At 38.6% G+C, this 17,644-nt stretch overlaps 1 protein-coding gene across 1 annotated transcript in view; it reads right to left on the bottom strand.

The window, feature by feature from the left end:
* Positions 1 to 1,646: 1,646 nt before the first annotated feature.
* The window catches only part of LOC126269012 (receptor-binding cancer antigen expressed on SiSo cells), a 36,634-nt gene continuing 20,636 nt past the window's right edge, over positions 1,647 to 17,644 (bottom strand). The window contains exon 4 of the mRNA XM_049973959.1: positions 1,647 to 2,880. Within this exon, the coding sequence (XP_049829916.1) occupies positions 2,695 to 2,880 (186 nt within the window). The 3' untranslated portion in view covers positions 1,647 to 2,694. The remainder of the gene's footprint in view (positions 2,881 to 17,644) is intronic.

Raw genomic sequence — 17,644 nt, 5'->3', positions numbered from 1 at the left:
TGCTGGAAGTTAAGAGTACAAGCCAACATCCAAATCTTCAAAATAAATACGATTCTTCTCAGAAACAATTTGTTGTACACTGTACTCTCATTTACAATTATTATGCATAAGGAAGTTAGCTCATTATTCAAATCATCACAGATATATTATGATCCGTCTTGGTTAACAGGTACCAAACGAATATATAGACAACAGTTTTTCCCTTGTCATCATGACATCATTGGGATGGTCATGGCCATTCTTCTCCCATGGCTCACATATCACCAAGGTAGGGCCCGACAACAAACTGTCCAACCAGCAGGTACTAATGAGTATAGTAAGATTTCTATTGGTATCACGGCTTGCACATATGCTGTGTCCATCCATTACTGAATATATTAACATATATAAAACACACATTTAAACAATAGGCTATACTAATTCATTATTTAATTAAGTTTTTATGGCAGAAATCATCACCAATTGATTTGGTAAATGCTTGAGCAACAGATCACTGCACCATATAGTCACTGATAGACACAACAAAATGAGACTATCACAAATAAGCTTTTGGCCAGCAAGGCTTTCATTGAGAGAGAACACACACACACACACACACACACACACACACACACACACACACACACACACACAAAAAACTGCAGTCTCTGGCAAAGGCCATCAGTTGACAGAGACTGCCGGCGTGCTTCATATGTGTGTGTGTGTGTGTGTGTGTGTGTGTGTGTAGGAGGGGGGGTGCGCGCGCGCGCGTGTGGGGGGGGGGGGGGGGGGGGAGTCTATTACATTCCATCCTGGGTTATCCATTGTTTGACATCAATTTATCAAAGTAATACATGTCATTACAGCTGATGAATGAGAAAAACAGTCCATAACGTTCAAATGCAGTGCTGGTAGTGTGCTGCTGACAATCACATTGATTAAATATCTAGGTTTAATGTTGCAAAGCAAGAATGAGCATATACATGGGGCAGTAAAGAATGTGAATGGATGACTTTGGTTTATTAGGAGAATTTTATTAAAGTACAGCCCATTGATAAAGTAGACCACATACAGAACATCAATGCATTGCATTATTGAGTACTGCTCAAGTGTTTGGGACCCACACCAGGCCATATGAAAGGAGAACACTGAAGCAATGCAGAGCAAAGCTGCTAGGTTTGTTAACAGATGTGATTATTACATAGATGCATTATGAAAAATGGGAAACCCTGGATGGAAGGCACTCTCTTCGTGAAAAACTACTGAGAAAATTTGAAACTGACTACAGAACAATTCTACTGTCACCAACATTTGTTTTGTGTAAGGACCACGAATATAACATAAGAGAAAATATAGCTCCTATGGAGGTGTACAGTGTGTCATTCCTCCCTCACTCTTTTTGCAAATGGCACAAGAAAGGAAACGACTAACATTGGTACAAGGTATCCTTCGCTATGTGTAATAGTCGCTTGCAGAGTATGCATGTAGATGTAGAAAATCATTAATCAGACAGAGTTGTGATGGAATGTGCTATATGAATAAATTATGTGCAATTAGGCTGTTTTTTATGTTGTGTCTGCAAGTATTAAGCAGGAACTATGGACTTCATATGTTGTCCTCGAAATATTTGCAAAATGCGGGAAGAAGGGAATAATGGAGCAACTGTATCAAGTTACATGCCAAATATTTATTTACATATATGCATTTTCTTTACACCTCTGTCTTCTGACCAAATGTTTTTTGCAGACACAATTAATTTATGTTTATCATAGTAGCTCACTAATCAAGTGAAGGTCTCCTAAACTACAGCACATTATTTACTTTCTAGTCTCTCATACCCTCCAAGTCACGTGATATGTTGTATTTCACTGCTATTGTGGGTTTGTTAATATTTATTAAGATTTACTTCTGTACCTTTTGTCAACTGCTTCAATTTCTCTCTAATGCCATCCAGTACTTCAAATGTTGTTACTTCATCATCAAAAAAATAACTTTACAGCTTTAAAATAAGCTCAAATAAAGTATGTTGTCTTATTAACTGTAACTGTTTCCAATGCTCTCTGAAAGGCATAGGGATTTTCTTCATAACAGATCATTATTAACAAATTGTAACTTTAATCAAAAATCAGTACCTATCAAACAACCTCTTACAAAACAGCTACTACACATGAAAATGCAGGAGATATCACATTTTTAGCAGTAAAATGCTTCTACATTGTAAATAAAAATTATGTGAACAGAGACCAAGAAACTTGACAAGATATTGCCCCTTTTAACAATAAACCACAAATAATATTTTTAAAACAGCACACAATAATCTAACAACCTTACTTACAATCAAACAAGAATGTGACCAGTACTATATTATTTTACATTCTTTTTGAGACAGTCATTATGCAGTTAACTGTGCGTGCACACATGCTCATGAATGCACAATCACCCACATGTACATACACACCCATGCACATAAACACCCCTTACATTACAAATACAAATCATGTTTGTAATTCAGACCTTCCATAAATCGACAATACTGCACTTGTGAATGGAATGATATTTTCCATGATTGTCAAAGCAGAATCAAAGAAATAAAGATGCAAGTGAGCTGTTCTTTGCAGTCCCAGACAAATAGCAGAAATTAAATTTGCTTGGCATGATCTGAAGAAAAATTGACATGCCCAAATGCCAAATATATTTGTGCGAGTACCAATAATGTCAGCTAGCAATGCGCAGACCAAGGCCGGTAACCCGTTGCTGCTGCTGCTTTTTCTGTTGTAATTCCAAAGCACGCTGCTGGCGCTCTTGGCGCCTTTTTTCACGAAGTGCATCAGCTGTGTCCCATCCACCTTTACTCTGATCCTCCCACCCAGAGCCTTCTTCCCAAGTCTCTAGCTCCGCTGTCTGCAACAAAATATACAGATTTCGTTTTTATTGCTATAATTTTACATATTTAGGAAAGGTATTTACAGGAAGCTCAGTTAATACTGCTCAACAATTATTAGTATTAAAACAATTAATTATGTCTACCTCTCTCTTATACTTTCCAAGGACAGCAATTTAGTATGTGATGCTTTGATTATTTCTTTAAAAGAAGAGGGGGGGGGGGGGGGGAGTAAAGAGTGAGAATGAAGCATACAGAATCTTAATCATGAGTTCCTGATATCAAGATTAACAGAATGTCATGAAAGTACCAGTAGCTCCCAACATGTATGTTATGATGAACCAAATTCAGAAACACTCAGAAGATCTGGTCATTTGTGGATAGCTAAACTGCTAAATTACAGAGTAATCTTCTCATCAATAATAAATTTATGCTAAATTACACAGTCAGTGCCTACAACTGATAATGGCAAATGATCTGAAATTATTTCTCTTGTTTAAGATTGCACTCTGTGATGACAAGTTAAAACTGGGGGAAAAACTGGGACTTGAAATAAGACAGGCAATATGCCTTCAGTGCTCGGAGACTCTCACAGATGAGCCCACAGCCTCCATACAGAATACAGGGGGAACCAATGGTAAGTTGAAGCTTTGAATTATTTCATGAAGTGCATTAGGATGGACTAAATGAACAGACTATCTGAAAAAAAAATGAAAAAAAAGAAGGCATTAAGTGGGAGACCAGTCTAGAACACAATGATAACTTGTAACAAATAATTAAAACAGGTAGTCACTATTACAACCAAAAAGCACTACACATCATCAAACTGCTGATATGACAGCATGACATTGCAGAATTTACATCAAGTGTGCCCCAGTTCTCATTGTGTGTGCTACAATGCGTTCATGAACACTCCCCATAAAACATTTTCCAAAATGAATTCCAAAAAATCCTGATGAATGTACGACAAGCACTACTGGATACTGTACACTTCGGTGAAGTCTGTAGGCATCCACATCCAGTGTCAAGTTAAATAAAATCCTTTTAATTATAGAGCAGTGTTATTTTGCAAGTGTAAAAACAACTATAAAACAGAATCTAATATTTTGACAGTATCTGCACGAGTTCTCTTCAGGGCAATGAAACAGCTAGGTTTTGGAGGCAGTCATGTCTTTACTACCCATCCTATAAGATTATAATGTGACAACATATGCCATTACTTTGGATCACCAGAGGAACTTCCAAACCCAACTTCCTTTTTAGAATAATTTTTGTGCCAATGGTAATTAGAAGGTTCTTTCCGTATTTTATGCGTACATTTTTGCTGTGATTTATGATAATAGTATGTTTTATTTCCCATGTTGGAATGTTTAGTGGATTACACAGTAGACTCTTCTGGTGTTCTGAGTGATTTTGTCTTGTGCTATAGAGGACTGATGGGAACATGGGAGATTAATGGGCTAGCGGCTCACTTTGAGAATATGCCAGTGGGTACACGTAGAGGACAGTATAGGATTCAGGGAATTATTGCTAATGGATGTATTTTGTTTTGACTATTTTTCTTAGTTATTTGTCTTGTTAGTATAGGAAGTTGGAGAATTGATCATTTTGTTTGGTTTCATTTGGCAGTGTACTTCAAATGGTGTGTGCGCGCTTGGTTGTAATTAATTGTATAAGATGAGCATACGGTGGGATTCTATCATTAGTATAGAAGCAAGGCACAGGAAACAGTTTTACGCAAAAGCCATACTGAACTGATGCAGTTATTCTAAGAAGTGGGGGTGGGGGGCAGGGCAGTGACAGAACGATGGACAAAGGACATGCTGGCGCTCTAACTATATTTTCAAAGAGCAGTGGTACATTGCGTATACTCCATGTACAAACCCCAAATGGTTATTATAAGTTGCTATGAGCAAGATCAACCTGGGGGTGTCATACAGTCAGAGCTGCATGGCAGCAGTTTGCTGATTAAACATACAACTTGGGACACTTTTGGACTACTTTTAATCTTCTGGCTACTGTAACCAAAACAAACTTAGCAAATATGATGCATCCTTTGTAGTACTAGCCAGATAGATCATTGAATGTACTCTCGCCTAACCTAACTCAATGGAACAAAGGAGCCCGCCCTTTTTCACTCACTGGATGAGCTACTAGCAACTCAAAAAGCATGCATTACTGCAGATCAAACGCTCCAGCACATGCAGCAGTGTCATAGTTATTGGCACCACAGAGCAGCGATGATAAAATGTTTCAGTTTTGAGAACCACTATAGTCTTGAGTCGTCTTTGTGTAGCCTGTATATACTTAAAACGAAAAACCACCTACCCACTTCAGCTTACTTAACCCTAGTTATCTGATGACCGGATCGACCTTAGGATGTAAGAATTAGTAGTAAACAGCCAATATAGTGGTGGACCGAGCTCACATAAATACGGCCCATCTCAGACAAGCCATATCAGTCACCGCCTTGAGAAAGCTATGAACAGAAGTCTCATCAAGCTGTCATTGCTACGCTGTCCTCACTAGCTGTGAGTGTGCTGTCTGAATGCTGCTGACTTAGTGCCTTCCAACTGGCAGACCACCTGCTGGCTAACTTTTATCCACTGCAGTCTGCCTACTTTGGGGATATGTGGTTCTTGCTGAGGCACTTAGCCACTGTTGCCCTGTGCGGGGTAACTCTGCTGTTGTCTGTCACCCTGTGCATACACAGCATTGCTGGCAGCAGTGAAGCTGCTGTCTGTTCTACAGTTGACTGTTTGACCCAGCACTCCACGGCACATCCATCAGTCCGACAGCTGCTCTGCTACCATGAACGACTTTATGGAGTCGTTTATAGCAGAGCACTGACTGTCTACTTGGGAGGTGATGCAGCACTACACTGCTGTAGTGCTGACGACATTACCCCACCATATGCTGGGCAATCAGCTCAGATGGAAACCCAGTTCTAAGCAAAGAAGGGAAAGCAGAAAGGTGGAAGGAGTATATAGAGGGTCTATACAAGGGCGATGTATTTAAGGACAATATTATGGAAATGGCAGAGGATGTGGATGAAGATGAAATGGGAGATACAATACTGCGTGAAGAGTTTGACAGAGCACTGAAAGACCTGAGTCGAAACAAGGCCCCTGGAGTAGACAACATTCCATTGGAACTACTGACGACCTTGGGAGAGCCAGTCCTGACAAAAAACTACCATCTGGTGAGCAAGATGTATGAAACAGGCAAAATACTCGCAAACTTCAAGAAGAATATAATAATTCCAATCCCAAAGAAAGCAGGTGTTGACAGATGTGAAAATTACCTAACAATCAGTTTAATAAGCCACAGCTCCAAAATACTAACACGAATTCTTTACAGACGAATGGAAAAACTAGTAGAAGCCGACCTGGGGGAAGATCAGTTTGGATTCCGTAGAAATGTTGGAACACGTAAGGCAATACTGACCCTACGACTTATCTTAGAAGAAAGATTAAGGAAAGGCAAACCTACGTCTCTAGCATTCGTAGACTTAGAGAAAGCTTCTGACAATGTTGACTGGAATACTCTCTTTCAAATTCTAAAGGTGGCAGGGATAAAATACAGGGAGCGAAAGGCTATTTACAATTTGTACAGATACCAGATAGCAGTTATAAAGAGTCGAGGGACATGAAAGGGAAGCAGTTGTTGGGAAGGGAGTAAGACAGGGTTGTAGCCTCTCCCCGATGTTATTCAATCTGTATATTGAGCAAGCAGTGAAGGAAACAAAAGAAAAATTCGGAGTAGGTATTAAAATCCATGGAGAAGAAATAAAAACTTTGAGGTTTGCCGATGACATCGTAATTCTGTCAGAGACAGCAAAGGACTTGGAAGAACAGTTGAATGGAATGGATAGTGTATTGAAAGAAGGATATAAGATGAACATCAACAAAAGCAAAACGAGGATAATGGAATGTAGTCGAATTAAGTCGGGGGCTGCTGAGGGAATTAGATTAGGAAATGAGACACTTAAAGTAGTAAAGGAGTTTTGCTATTTGGGGAGCAAAATAACTGATGATGGTCGAAGTAGAGAGGATATAAAATGTAGACTGGCAGTGGCAAGGAAAGCGTTTCTGAAGAAGAGGAATTTGTTAACATAGAGTATAGATTTAAGTGTCGGGAAGACATTTCTGAAAGTATTTGTATGGAGTGTAGCCACGTATGGAAATGAAACATGGACGATAAATAGTTTGGACAAGAAGAGAATAGAAGCTTTTGAAATTAGGTGCTACAGAAGAATGCTGAAGATTAGATGGGTAGATCACATAACTAATGAGGAAGTATTGAATAGGATTGGGGAGAAGAGAAGTTTGTGGCACAACTTGACCAGAAGAAGGGATCGGTTGGTAGGACATGTTCTGAGGCATCAAGGGATCACCAATTTAGTACTGGAGGGCAGTGTGGAGAGTAAAAATCATAGAGGGAGACCAAGAGATAAATACACTAAGCACATTCAGAAGGATGTAGGTTGCAGTAGGTACTGGGAGATGAAGAAACTTGAGCAGGATAGAGTAGCATGGAGAGCTGCATCAAACCAGTCTCAGGACTGAAGACCACAACAACAACAACAACATGCTGGGCAAGGCAAACACAGCACACGGGACATGGTACAAGGTCACTTGCTGATCTAAGCACGCTTCACCAACCACGGGCAGCCTGCACCTTGAGGGCCCTGGCTGCCGCATAGCACCACCTCGACTTCATATTCTGGCACGAAATAAACAAATAACTAAAACTGCTGTTTTATGACTGGATTTCAGACGTCGTCCTGGTACCTACTGAACACAGTGCTGCAGCCACTTACAGAATGGACAGCTGAAGGCCTTCCTCATCATTAATGGGCCAGCTCCACCACCCACTGTATAGGTTATTCACCCCCAACCTCTACTCTCTTTAACAGTAGCAAAACCTGCATGGATTATGAACACAACCAAATTGGTTCAGTTTCACCTCACTAAAAGTGCATGCCTGCTAAACGTATAATACAAATGGGGTGGACGAGATGACTTAAGCCATGTGACTGTCTCCTGTGATCACTTTAATGCAACGGAATGGAACTGTTTTCAGTGGTGCATCTGTAGCCATGTAACTGCAGTGACTCCAAGCATACAGACAGAGCTCTATAGTTCCACTATTCTCCTAAGCAGTTCAGCCAAACCAGTGTTAGTGTTTAGAAGTGTTGTCATTGCACTTCTTATCTGGCAGTTTTGCAGTTCAAAATGAATGAATAGTTTTAAGAACCAAAGATACTAATGTCACGGATAACGTACAGTTGGAACCTGGAAGATGGCTGGAACTATCATGTGATTAGAATACTTTACATATTACGGTAATTTATGTACAATTTATTGATATATCAAGAAAAACACCACTCACTTTCATTCCAGTTGTCAACCTGCTCTGATGTGGCTATTTGTTTCATCTTCTGTGACACTGTGACAGTGCTACTACCATAATAATTGGTGAACCCTCCTGTTACAGAAAAGCTGCCTCAAAAAATATCCCTAACCACTAATGGCACCAAATTTTCAGTTTCTAGTTGTTCTGAGGCGAAAAATTACAAAAAATATGTGTGTGTGTGTCTGGAAGAGCAGTGAAGTCGAAGTTACTTTACTAGCGGTTTGTATCCAACATGAGAATGTGGTTCTCAATCATTATTCAGAGGCTTGCCTCACAATCAGCTGGAACTGCTGAATCAGGTTTCACTTTCAATTTTTCCTTTCTGTCCCTGTGAAGTTTTGTTATATGTGCGAACTTTCCCATTTCTATTTCTGGGATGGAAGTTGATCTTTTCTATGACCTACAGCTTAGGGCTCTTTCAGCCACAGCCTGCTAAACCAGGGCAGGGAGTATATGTTTGAGACAGTGTCATCGCTATAGAAAATGTAGACTTTGTCTGTATATTTGCAATGATTGATAACACATTGTAAGGTTAATAACACCTTGATGTGATACACAGTCTTGCACTTTATAGTCTTGAACAATGGACATGTTGGCAAACAAGGAGTGTGGTGTTCTAGGTAACTGACACATTCAGACAATTACTCACAAGATATGTTCTCATGCAATGCTCAGCACATGCCCTGCAGGCAGGGACACTAGTATAGTGGGAGGACATGTATCTAAATGGTTGGCATCTAAAGCATCTCATAGATAGTGGAAAATAGGGATGGATATCAAGCCTACTCAGTTACAACATTTCTTTCAAAGGCTAGAGTCAATGCACCCGTATCCACTCTATTACTCTTAGGTTCTCTGTGAACATGGCAAACAAAATGTAATCTGCATTGCTGTAGTTTAGCATAAAGTTATTTATCTTTCTGTAATGTCAGTTCCTGATGAAAGATAAGACCCTGAATGCTACTGAGGTTTTTATGAAAAGTGATGGTGATTGGTATATTTGCAAGACTGTCATAGTCGTTAGTGTCTATGACTAGTTAGCATGCAAAGTTTTGAGCAACAGAGACCCATTCCTCATTTCTCTGTTGGAGCAAATTCTCCGAACTTATCCTCAACATTTTTGATTAAAAACAGTGGCTTCATTGTCACAAAAGATTCTCCGTTTGTAGATACCAAGAACCAGCCAAATTGTCTGGCTATCATCGCATGGAGTGATCAGAGTGGGGAGTGTTGGAAATTCTTTGAATTTTAATTCCCTTTTATTTTGGAAGATATGTTTGTACTGGCACAAGCACCAGTATGTGGACAAGTCTGATCCATTTCATTGCAGATTGTCGGCCATGAGGCCTCTCCTTCCAATCGGAGGCTCTCCCCACGGGTACCACTGACATGGCAAAGGCTATCTGGAACAGTAGCTGTAGCCCACCAGAGTCACATATTGGACAGGGAACACCTATCCCTCGGCACAGACAAGTGGCCTACAGCTCAAGTATCAGTAGTGCAATGCCTACATCGTCAAAGGGTATGACTGTGAGGGTAACCCCCCCTCACCAAGTCAGACTGGCTACCATCTGTATATCAGATACAAACATAAATCTATTTGAATAAAAGGCGAATGGGATCTTCGCACACACTGGATACGTTAAGGGCCATGTAATGTGTCTTTTACCTAATGACCAGCACTTTTGGAAAATTTCAAGTGGAGTGCAAATCCTACAATCGGGCATTAACAGGGAACTAATTACATATGGTGTCCCACAGGGTTTCACCAAGGGAGGCTTACTTGCTCTTGTGTACACTGTATATAGTAATTAACTTTTATCAGTAACATCACCTTAGACTTTCTGCAGCTGATTCAGGGACAATCAAAAAGTTTCCATTTGAAGGCCATACAGTCCAGAATTGGCAGGCAAAATTGCTGTGAGCATTAAGGGAATCATTTCACCAACCCAGCAAGCTGAAGATACCCGTCTACTAAAACACAGTAACCCACTGCATTAAAAAGTCCGTAACTGCCTGCTGCACATCCTCATCTGGAAGGAATCATCAGCTCTTCAAGGTCTTTTTTATAGGACCAAAGGCATGATAATTGCACAGAGCTGAGATCAGAGCTATAGGATGGATGCTCAAGTGTCCCCCATTCGAGTTGGTGTAATTTCGGTATTACAACATCTGTGAAACGAGGAAGTATGTTACCGTGAAGCAGCAGCCTTTGTCAGAATTTGGCACACCAGTCCAAAATGGTGGTTTTTAATGGAGATGAGGTATTTCTACTGGTGTTCAACCTTCTTCATTAAAGAAAAGAATAAGAGCACACTGGACCTGTTTGGAGTCATTCATCAATAACATCGCCATAGTTCACATTTCCAGATTCACAGCACGTACATCATAAAGACGTAAATGCTCCCTAAATCCCTTGCCTATATACCTGCATCAGAGTCGTGCTATGTTGCATATACACTGCAGCAATGCCCTTAAAGGGAAACTTTTTGATCACCACTTCTATAATGAAGTACCTGAAAAAAGCTGCACATATATCCTATCAGACTTGGATAAGATTTCAAAGTGCTGTAAGGTTGGCAACTTGTTTTAAATATTCAGATACACGAAATTGTACACTTCACAAAATGAAAAACATAGTATCCTGTAAGTATAATATCAATGACTCACTGTTGGTATTGGTGAACTCGTAAAAATACCTGGGTGTAACACTTTGTAGGGATATGAAACGGAATGATCACATAGACTCAGGCATGGGTAAAGCGGGTGGTAGACTTCGGTTTATTGGTAGAATACTGATGAAATGGAGTCAGTCTATAAAGGAGACTGCTTACAAACAACTTGTGTGACACATCCCAGAATATAACTTAAGTGTGGGGGACCCCTACCAAAGATGACAAACAGGAGATATTGAACATTACAAGAGAAGGGCAGCACAAATGGTCACAGGTTTGTTTGACCCACAGGAGTGTGTCACACAGATGTTGAATGAATTGAACTGGCAGACTCTTCTAGATCTACTGAAACTACACCGAGAATGTCTACTTAACTTTCAACAACCAGCTTTAAATAACGACTCTAGGAACATACTACAAATCCTACATATCACTCTCACAGGGATCGTGTGGGCAAGATTGGATTAAATTAAAAAGAAATAAACACCCTTAACTGCTTACAGGCGCTGACACACATCAACGGGGACATATGAAAATGTGTGCCCCGACTGGGACTCGAACCCGGGATCTATCCATCTGAGCCAGCGAGGACACCGAGGACAGCGTGACTGCAGGGATTTATCTCTGGCACGCCTCCCGCGAAACCCACATTCTCAACGTATATTTAAGATTAGATTAATTGCAACTCTCAAAGAGGCATTTAACCATCATTATTCTCATGCTCCATATGTCAAATGGGAAAAAATCCTAATAACTAGTACAATGGGTTGTAACCTCTGCTATGCACTTCACAGTGGTTTGCAGAATATAGATGTAGATGTAGCTGTTAAGTTTGATTTGTTTGCTGCTAATATCAACATTGTGACAAACAGTAAATCAAGCACATTTTCATGTACATTGATAAATTATTAATAATCTATTCTTTGTCACCAAACTGTCTAAAATACAAGATGTGAAAGATTATCAACAACCTGTACAGAAACCAAATTGTATTTACATCATTTGTATGTAGGGTGCGAGAGAAATTCTGATAATGTTGACTGGAATACAGTATTTGGAAACTACACAGGTAACAGGGACATTGTACAGGGAGTGAAAGGTTATCACACAGAAACCATACTGCAGTTGTAATGGAGAGCTGTTTTTAATAAGAGAGAGAGATAGCCCTGACATTATTCAAACTGTAAATTGAGCAAGCAGTAAAGGAAACCAAGGAGAAGCAAAAAGCAATTAAAATTCAGGTAGAAGAATTTAGAACATTGCAGTTTTCCAGTGACATTGTAATTCTGTCAGAAATGGCAATGGACTTGGAAGATCAGTTGAATGGAATGGTTAGTGGCTTAGAAAGAAGTTATTATACGAAGAGCAACAACAGTGAACAAGAGCAATGGAATGTGGTAAAATTAAATCAGGCAATACTAAGGGAATTCCAGTATAAAATATGACACTAAAAGTAGCGGACGCGAAATAACTGCTGATGACCAATGTAAAGAGAAAATGTGAAATGAAGGGACAGACGAAGGAAAGTGCTAATACTCAATTTAGTGAAAATAAATCTGCCCACACTATATGCCATGGTTTCAACAAAAGTATGTGCTGGCAGTAAGTAGTTCCAACAGCTAGAAAGCATTTGTCATCTACATACATTGTTTTGTCTAGCAATATTTGTGTTCTTATCTTGGATGAAAATAGTGGCATGCTGCAGTGAAGTCTTGTAATCAAGTGAAGAGACTTATGTTTGACATGGCTGTTAAAGAAAACAGTGCTCTAATTTTTAATGACAATGATGCAAACCCTGATTACACTCCAGGGTACACATGAGATGTTGGAAATACCTTAAGTATGACTTAGCATCATATTGTCACCAGACCAACATCAAAAGGTATTAGACATAGCATTTGTTAAAATTTGGAGCAGTATTTAATGTCAACAGTATAAAAAATAAAAGTCATATGTATCAATGTATGCCTGTAATGTCGTTACAGTCACTGGTACATTTTATGCTGTAACACTAGATAAACCTATAATTAATTTGTTTGAAGGTTAGCACTGTTTTGGCCTTAATATCAAACACTTTAGGTTAGCACAGTTTTTATCATGTCTTATTCCTCTGCAAACATTTATGTATATCTGCTACTCATCATATAGTGGAGTTGCTGTGTCACAGATAGGCACAACAAAAAGACTGTCAGAAAGCGAGCTTACGGCCACCAAAGCCTTCGAGCCTTCATCAGAAACATTCTATTCTGAATTTTCCATTGTTTGATTTTGCGTATTTATTTTTAGGGAGAAGCACACCACTGAAACAGTAGTCAGTAGTAGGAAGCACAGAAAACCTGACATTGTTACTTTGCCAAGATCACTGTAATAAATATATTTAGTGTGTCTACTATGTCTTAATTTACGATAGTAGAAGTCACACATCTGCTATCAAAATGTTTCCATGTATGTTTTGATGAAGACAGTGCTAACTCACAATAGTAGAGACAATGTTACAAGTAAACTATTTTCCAGAACTTTTTAAATTTTTTTTAGCAATATGGCACATTACATGGCTATGAAAATAGTGTAACACCTTTTAGAGAGAGGTACATATAAGTCTATTGTCTTATGATTTACAGATTTATCTACACCTATAGCATACACTAACACCAAACTACGGCCTTGTGGATTAGCACTTTCTTCTAATGACCTCTTCAAATGGGATAAGCAAGGCTTGACGAAGCAACAGATGTAAGTTGCAGCAGTTACTCTAAGACGAAGATGCTTGCACATGACCACTACAGTGAAGAGTTACATCAAACCAGTCTTCGGACTTTAGACAAGAACACCTACGTCTAGAACATAGGCAGATAGAAGAGGTTGAAAGTGTTAAATTCTTGCAACAAAAACTTGATAGTAAATTCAATTGGAAGGAGAATACTACAGAGCTGCTGAAGCACCTGAATGAGTTTTACTTGCAATGTAGATATTGTCACTTCTGAAAACAGGTAGAATATTTTGCCGACTTTCATTCCACAAGACCATATGGGATCATTTTTTAAGGTAACTCACCAACCCGGCCTAAGTTCTCCAAGTTCAAAAGTGTGTAATATAACTTATTAGGAAAAACTGACATTCCGTTTGTGGAGACGTGATTGACAATGCATGGACACTTTATCTTCGACAATGGCAGAAGCTAAAGTAGTTTATTAAAATTTGTGCCACAGCTGGGACTTGAACACAGGTCTCCTGCTTACAAGGCAGATATGCCAACCACTATACTACCATAGCATTGTAACTACCACAGCTGCACGGACTATTCTTGTCCAGTGCCGTCTTTAACACAAACTTCAATTCACACTCTCAGCCTATTTTCCCCATTCTTAAATTGTCAGTACTTCTCAGGCTCTCTGACATTACACTAGCATTCCCACTTCTATCCTTAACAAAGGTAAAGTTCAGATTCTTTTGTCTCCAGGAAAATGTAATTCCATCAGAGCATGAACACTTATTCATCAAACGCCACCCATAGCGTCTGAAGATGATGGACTTTGAAGGCGGAAAGCAGTTATGGTTGTATCATAAAAAGTGGTTCAGTCAAAAATAAAAAAATAACACCTTAAAAATTGTTTGTGCTGTGAACTCCTCACTGCCCCATACAGGTCTAGCCAAGGAACTGGAGGTACTAACTGCTACTCCCCAATATTTTTATTCCTTTATGAAATTCCTCATTAATTAAATAGCTGCTTTTCCAAACCAGTGGAATCAATGCCAGAAAAAATAAGAATAACCTATATAAACATTTTAAGTCACTTATTTTACTCCTGAATGGCATCCTTTACTCACGAATACAAATTTTCAAATATTTGCCAGCATCCACAAAAATTTAGCTACTGATAAAAGTTCAGTTTAAGAGGAGACTAAAAGATTTATTTATGGTCACCTTATTTCACAACACTGATTAATTTCTTACTAGAACTAACCCATTTATGTGTTGTTAATAATATCACATAAAGCATGTGTTATATAAAATCTGACTTCTGCACATTATCAGTGCAGTAATGTGATTAATGTTGATAAGTATTGTAAACTGCTTTCTATCTGATGATATGTGGTTACATTAGCCTAAGATTATTAAATGTACTTCTGTGTATATACATTTACAAGTCTGTCTGTGACAAGTTTGGTATTGCCTCTTCAATTAGTATGTTTCAGATTTTTTAACTTTTTCTGCATCCTTAAGTTAGAATCTGTAGAAGGAAAATTACCAAACTTTTTTTTTTTTTTTTTAATATGCATTAAGTATTCTTGTGTTACAATTTTTCTTCATTCCTGGTTATCCCCTTACTATGGATCTCTGGAATGAAAATATATCCAATCTAATCCACAAAAACAGGCCTGTCCAAAGAGTGTTCCATGGGCACCAGTGCCTCCTTTCCCCAGCCATACTCCTGCCTAGTGTTCCAAGTGGAATGACTGACACAAAGGGGTGAGAGGGAAACAATAGATTTACATTCTGCCTTTGGAAAACTACGGAATCTAAGCATTTATCCAAAAAATAAATAAAAAATTGAAGCAGCCATATTGTTCAACACAGAATGGGAATTGCTTAACTTTTCTGCATTGTTTGAAGGACAAGCAAAGTGCTTAATATGCCACTGCACAATTATGAGCTTGAATAAGCTCTCATTTGAACATCACTGCAACACTATGCGTATGAATGATATGATACACAACAGAAAATTATAGGGAAACAAAAGAAAAAACAACGTTATGCACAAGTAGATAAGTGACAAATTCTTCTAAATTATGTGTCATGAAGGCTTAAAGAGAAAAGTACATAGATTCATAACTAAATAAAACTGAAGAAAGTGGTTAACACAAATGAAAAGTAATCACCATTTTGTGAGAAATTTGAAGATATGATTATTTAAAAACATACAATTTGTTTGTATAGGAGGGAGATGGCATTGTAAGGCCATTGCTACAAGTGAGTTACATAATAGCTTTCGAGGCAACTTTGTTATGGAGAATACATTAAGGAATGTATAGTAGAAGCAGTGGAACAATTTTATCCAGAACAAGTCTCAAAGTTTGAGCAAATCGTGCTTTCTCATCATACAGTGGAACACTACACTGCTGATATGGCTGCAGATGTACAGCATCAGCTGACTCAGAAGGCACACCAGTTCACAGCATTCTCCATCACAGCTGACAATTCTACTGACATGTCAGATCCAGCCCAGTTGGTGATTTTTGTGCAGCAAGTAAATGCCACAAACTAGGGGTGATGGAGGAGTTTCCGAGTTTAATTTCGCTTCAGGTCACTATCAGCCAGGACATTTTTGATGTCATGGAGCTGTTAACCAATTCATTTGGACTGAAGTGGTGAACTATAAATGCAGGGAGAGTGAAGTGGTCTTATTAGCTTCATAACAGAGAAATTGGAATCTGCCAGGTTGTCACTGACAGTTGTAGTTCATTGCTCTATACATCAAGAAACACTATGTGCTAAATCAGTTACAGTAAGTCACAAAATGAAGATTGTTGTCCAAGCTGTGAACTATATTTAGAAACATCAATTAAGAAATTATACATTTAAGTAATTCTTGTCTGACATCGACGTCGAAAATGCTAACATTCAATACTGCTCTGAAGTTTGGTGGTTAAGCTGTGTACAAGTCCTGAAGATGTCCTTAATTTGTGAGAAGGGATTGCAACATTTCTAGAGATAAGTAAAAAAGAGATCATCACTGACAGTTAACCTCACTTTTATGGCCAACATCACCAATTATTTGAATTCATTAAATCCAACAATGCAAGGGGAGAATCATTTCTACTAGATTTGGCAGACAATATTGAGGCTTTCAAACAAAACTAAAAACTTTTAAAACACCAGCTTGAAGTTTGTAATATGACACATTTCCTGGAACTCAATGCAATAAGTTGTGGATCAGGCATGTCTGACTACACTTCAGAATTGGAAACACTTGCTATGAGTTCTCAAACAAATTACAAGACTTTGCACAGCTGATTTCAATTTATTAGTCAGTCATTTCTCACTTCTGGCTGCTGATGTACCTCACTGCTCCCAGCTTCAGCTGTCAAACCTGAGGTTAACATCCAACTGCCCAGTTCAGAAATTCCCAAGAGCAACATCTTCAGCTGCGCAGGCAAGATGTAAAGTTATCTCAATGTCTAATTTAACATATGTGCATGAATGTTTTTCCTTTTCTTTTATTATGAAACAGAAAAGTCTCATCAACATTTAGGTTTAACAGATTTTAATCTGCAGACCTCCACGCCTTTAGCTGTATTATGAACCATAGTTCCACATATATTACATATTATAAAATGAAAATATTCGTACATATCAAACTTAACGTTAAATGCCTGTATCTAAAATATTTTGTTTAATAAAAAGGATGTATAGTTCTGTTCATCATGTGGACATTATTTACTGTACTTATTTAATTAAGTAATGAAGTTATTACTCTGACAGAAGGATAAAAATTGAAAGTGAACACTAACAATAAAATCCTGCTTGTAAAAATCTGCTGAAATATTTGCCTTTTAGAAGTAAACCCACTATGTTACAAACAAGTCTTCAGATGTGACTTGCCCCCCCTCCCCCCCCCCCTCTCTCTCACACACACACACACACACACACACACACACACACACACACACACACACACACAGTTCATTC

The sequence above is a fragment of the Schistocerca gregaria genome, chromosome 1 (assembly GCF_023897955.1).
Source record: "Schistocerca gregaria isolate iqSchGreg1 chromosome 1, iqSchGreg1.2, whole genome shotgun sequence".
Lineage (NCBI taxonomy): Eukaryota > Metazoa > Arthropoda > Insecta > Orthoptera > Acrididae > Schistocerca > Schistocerca gregaria.
Note: the sequence above shows the minus strand (reverse complement) of the source record. Positions and strands in the feature narration are given on the sequence as shown.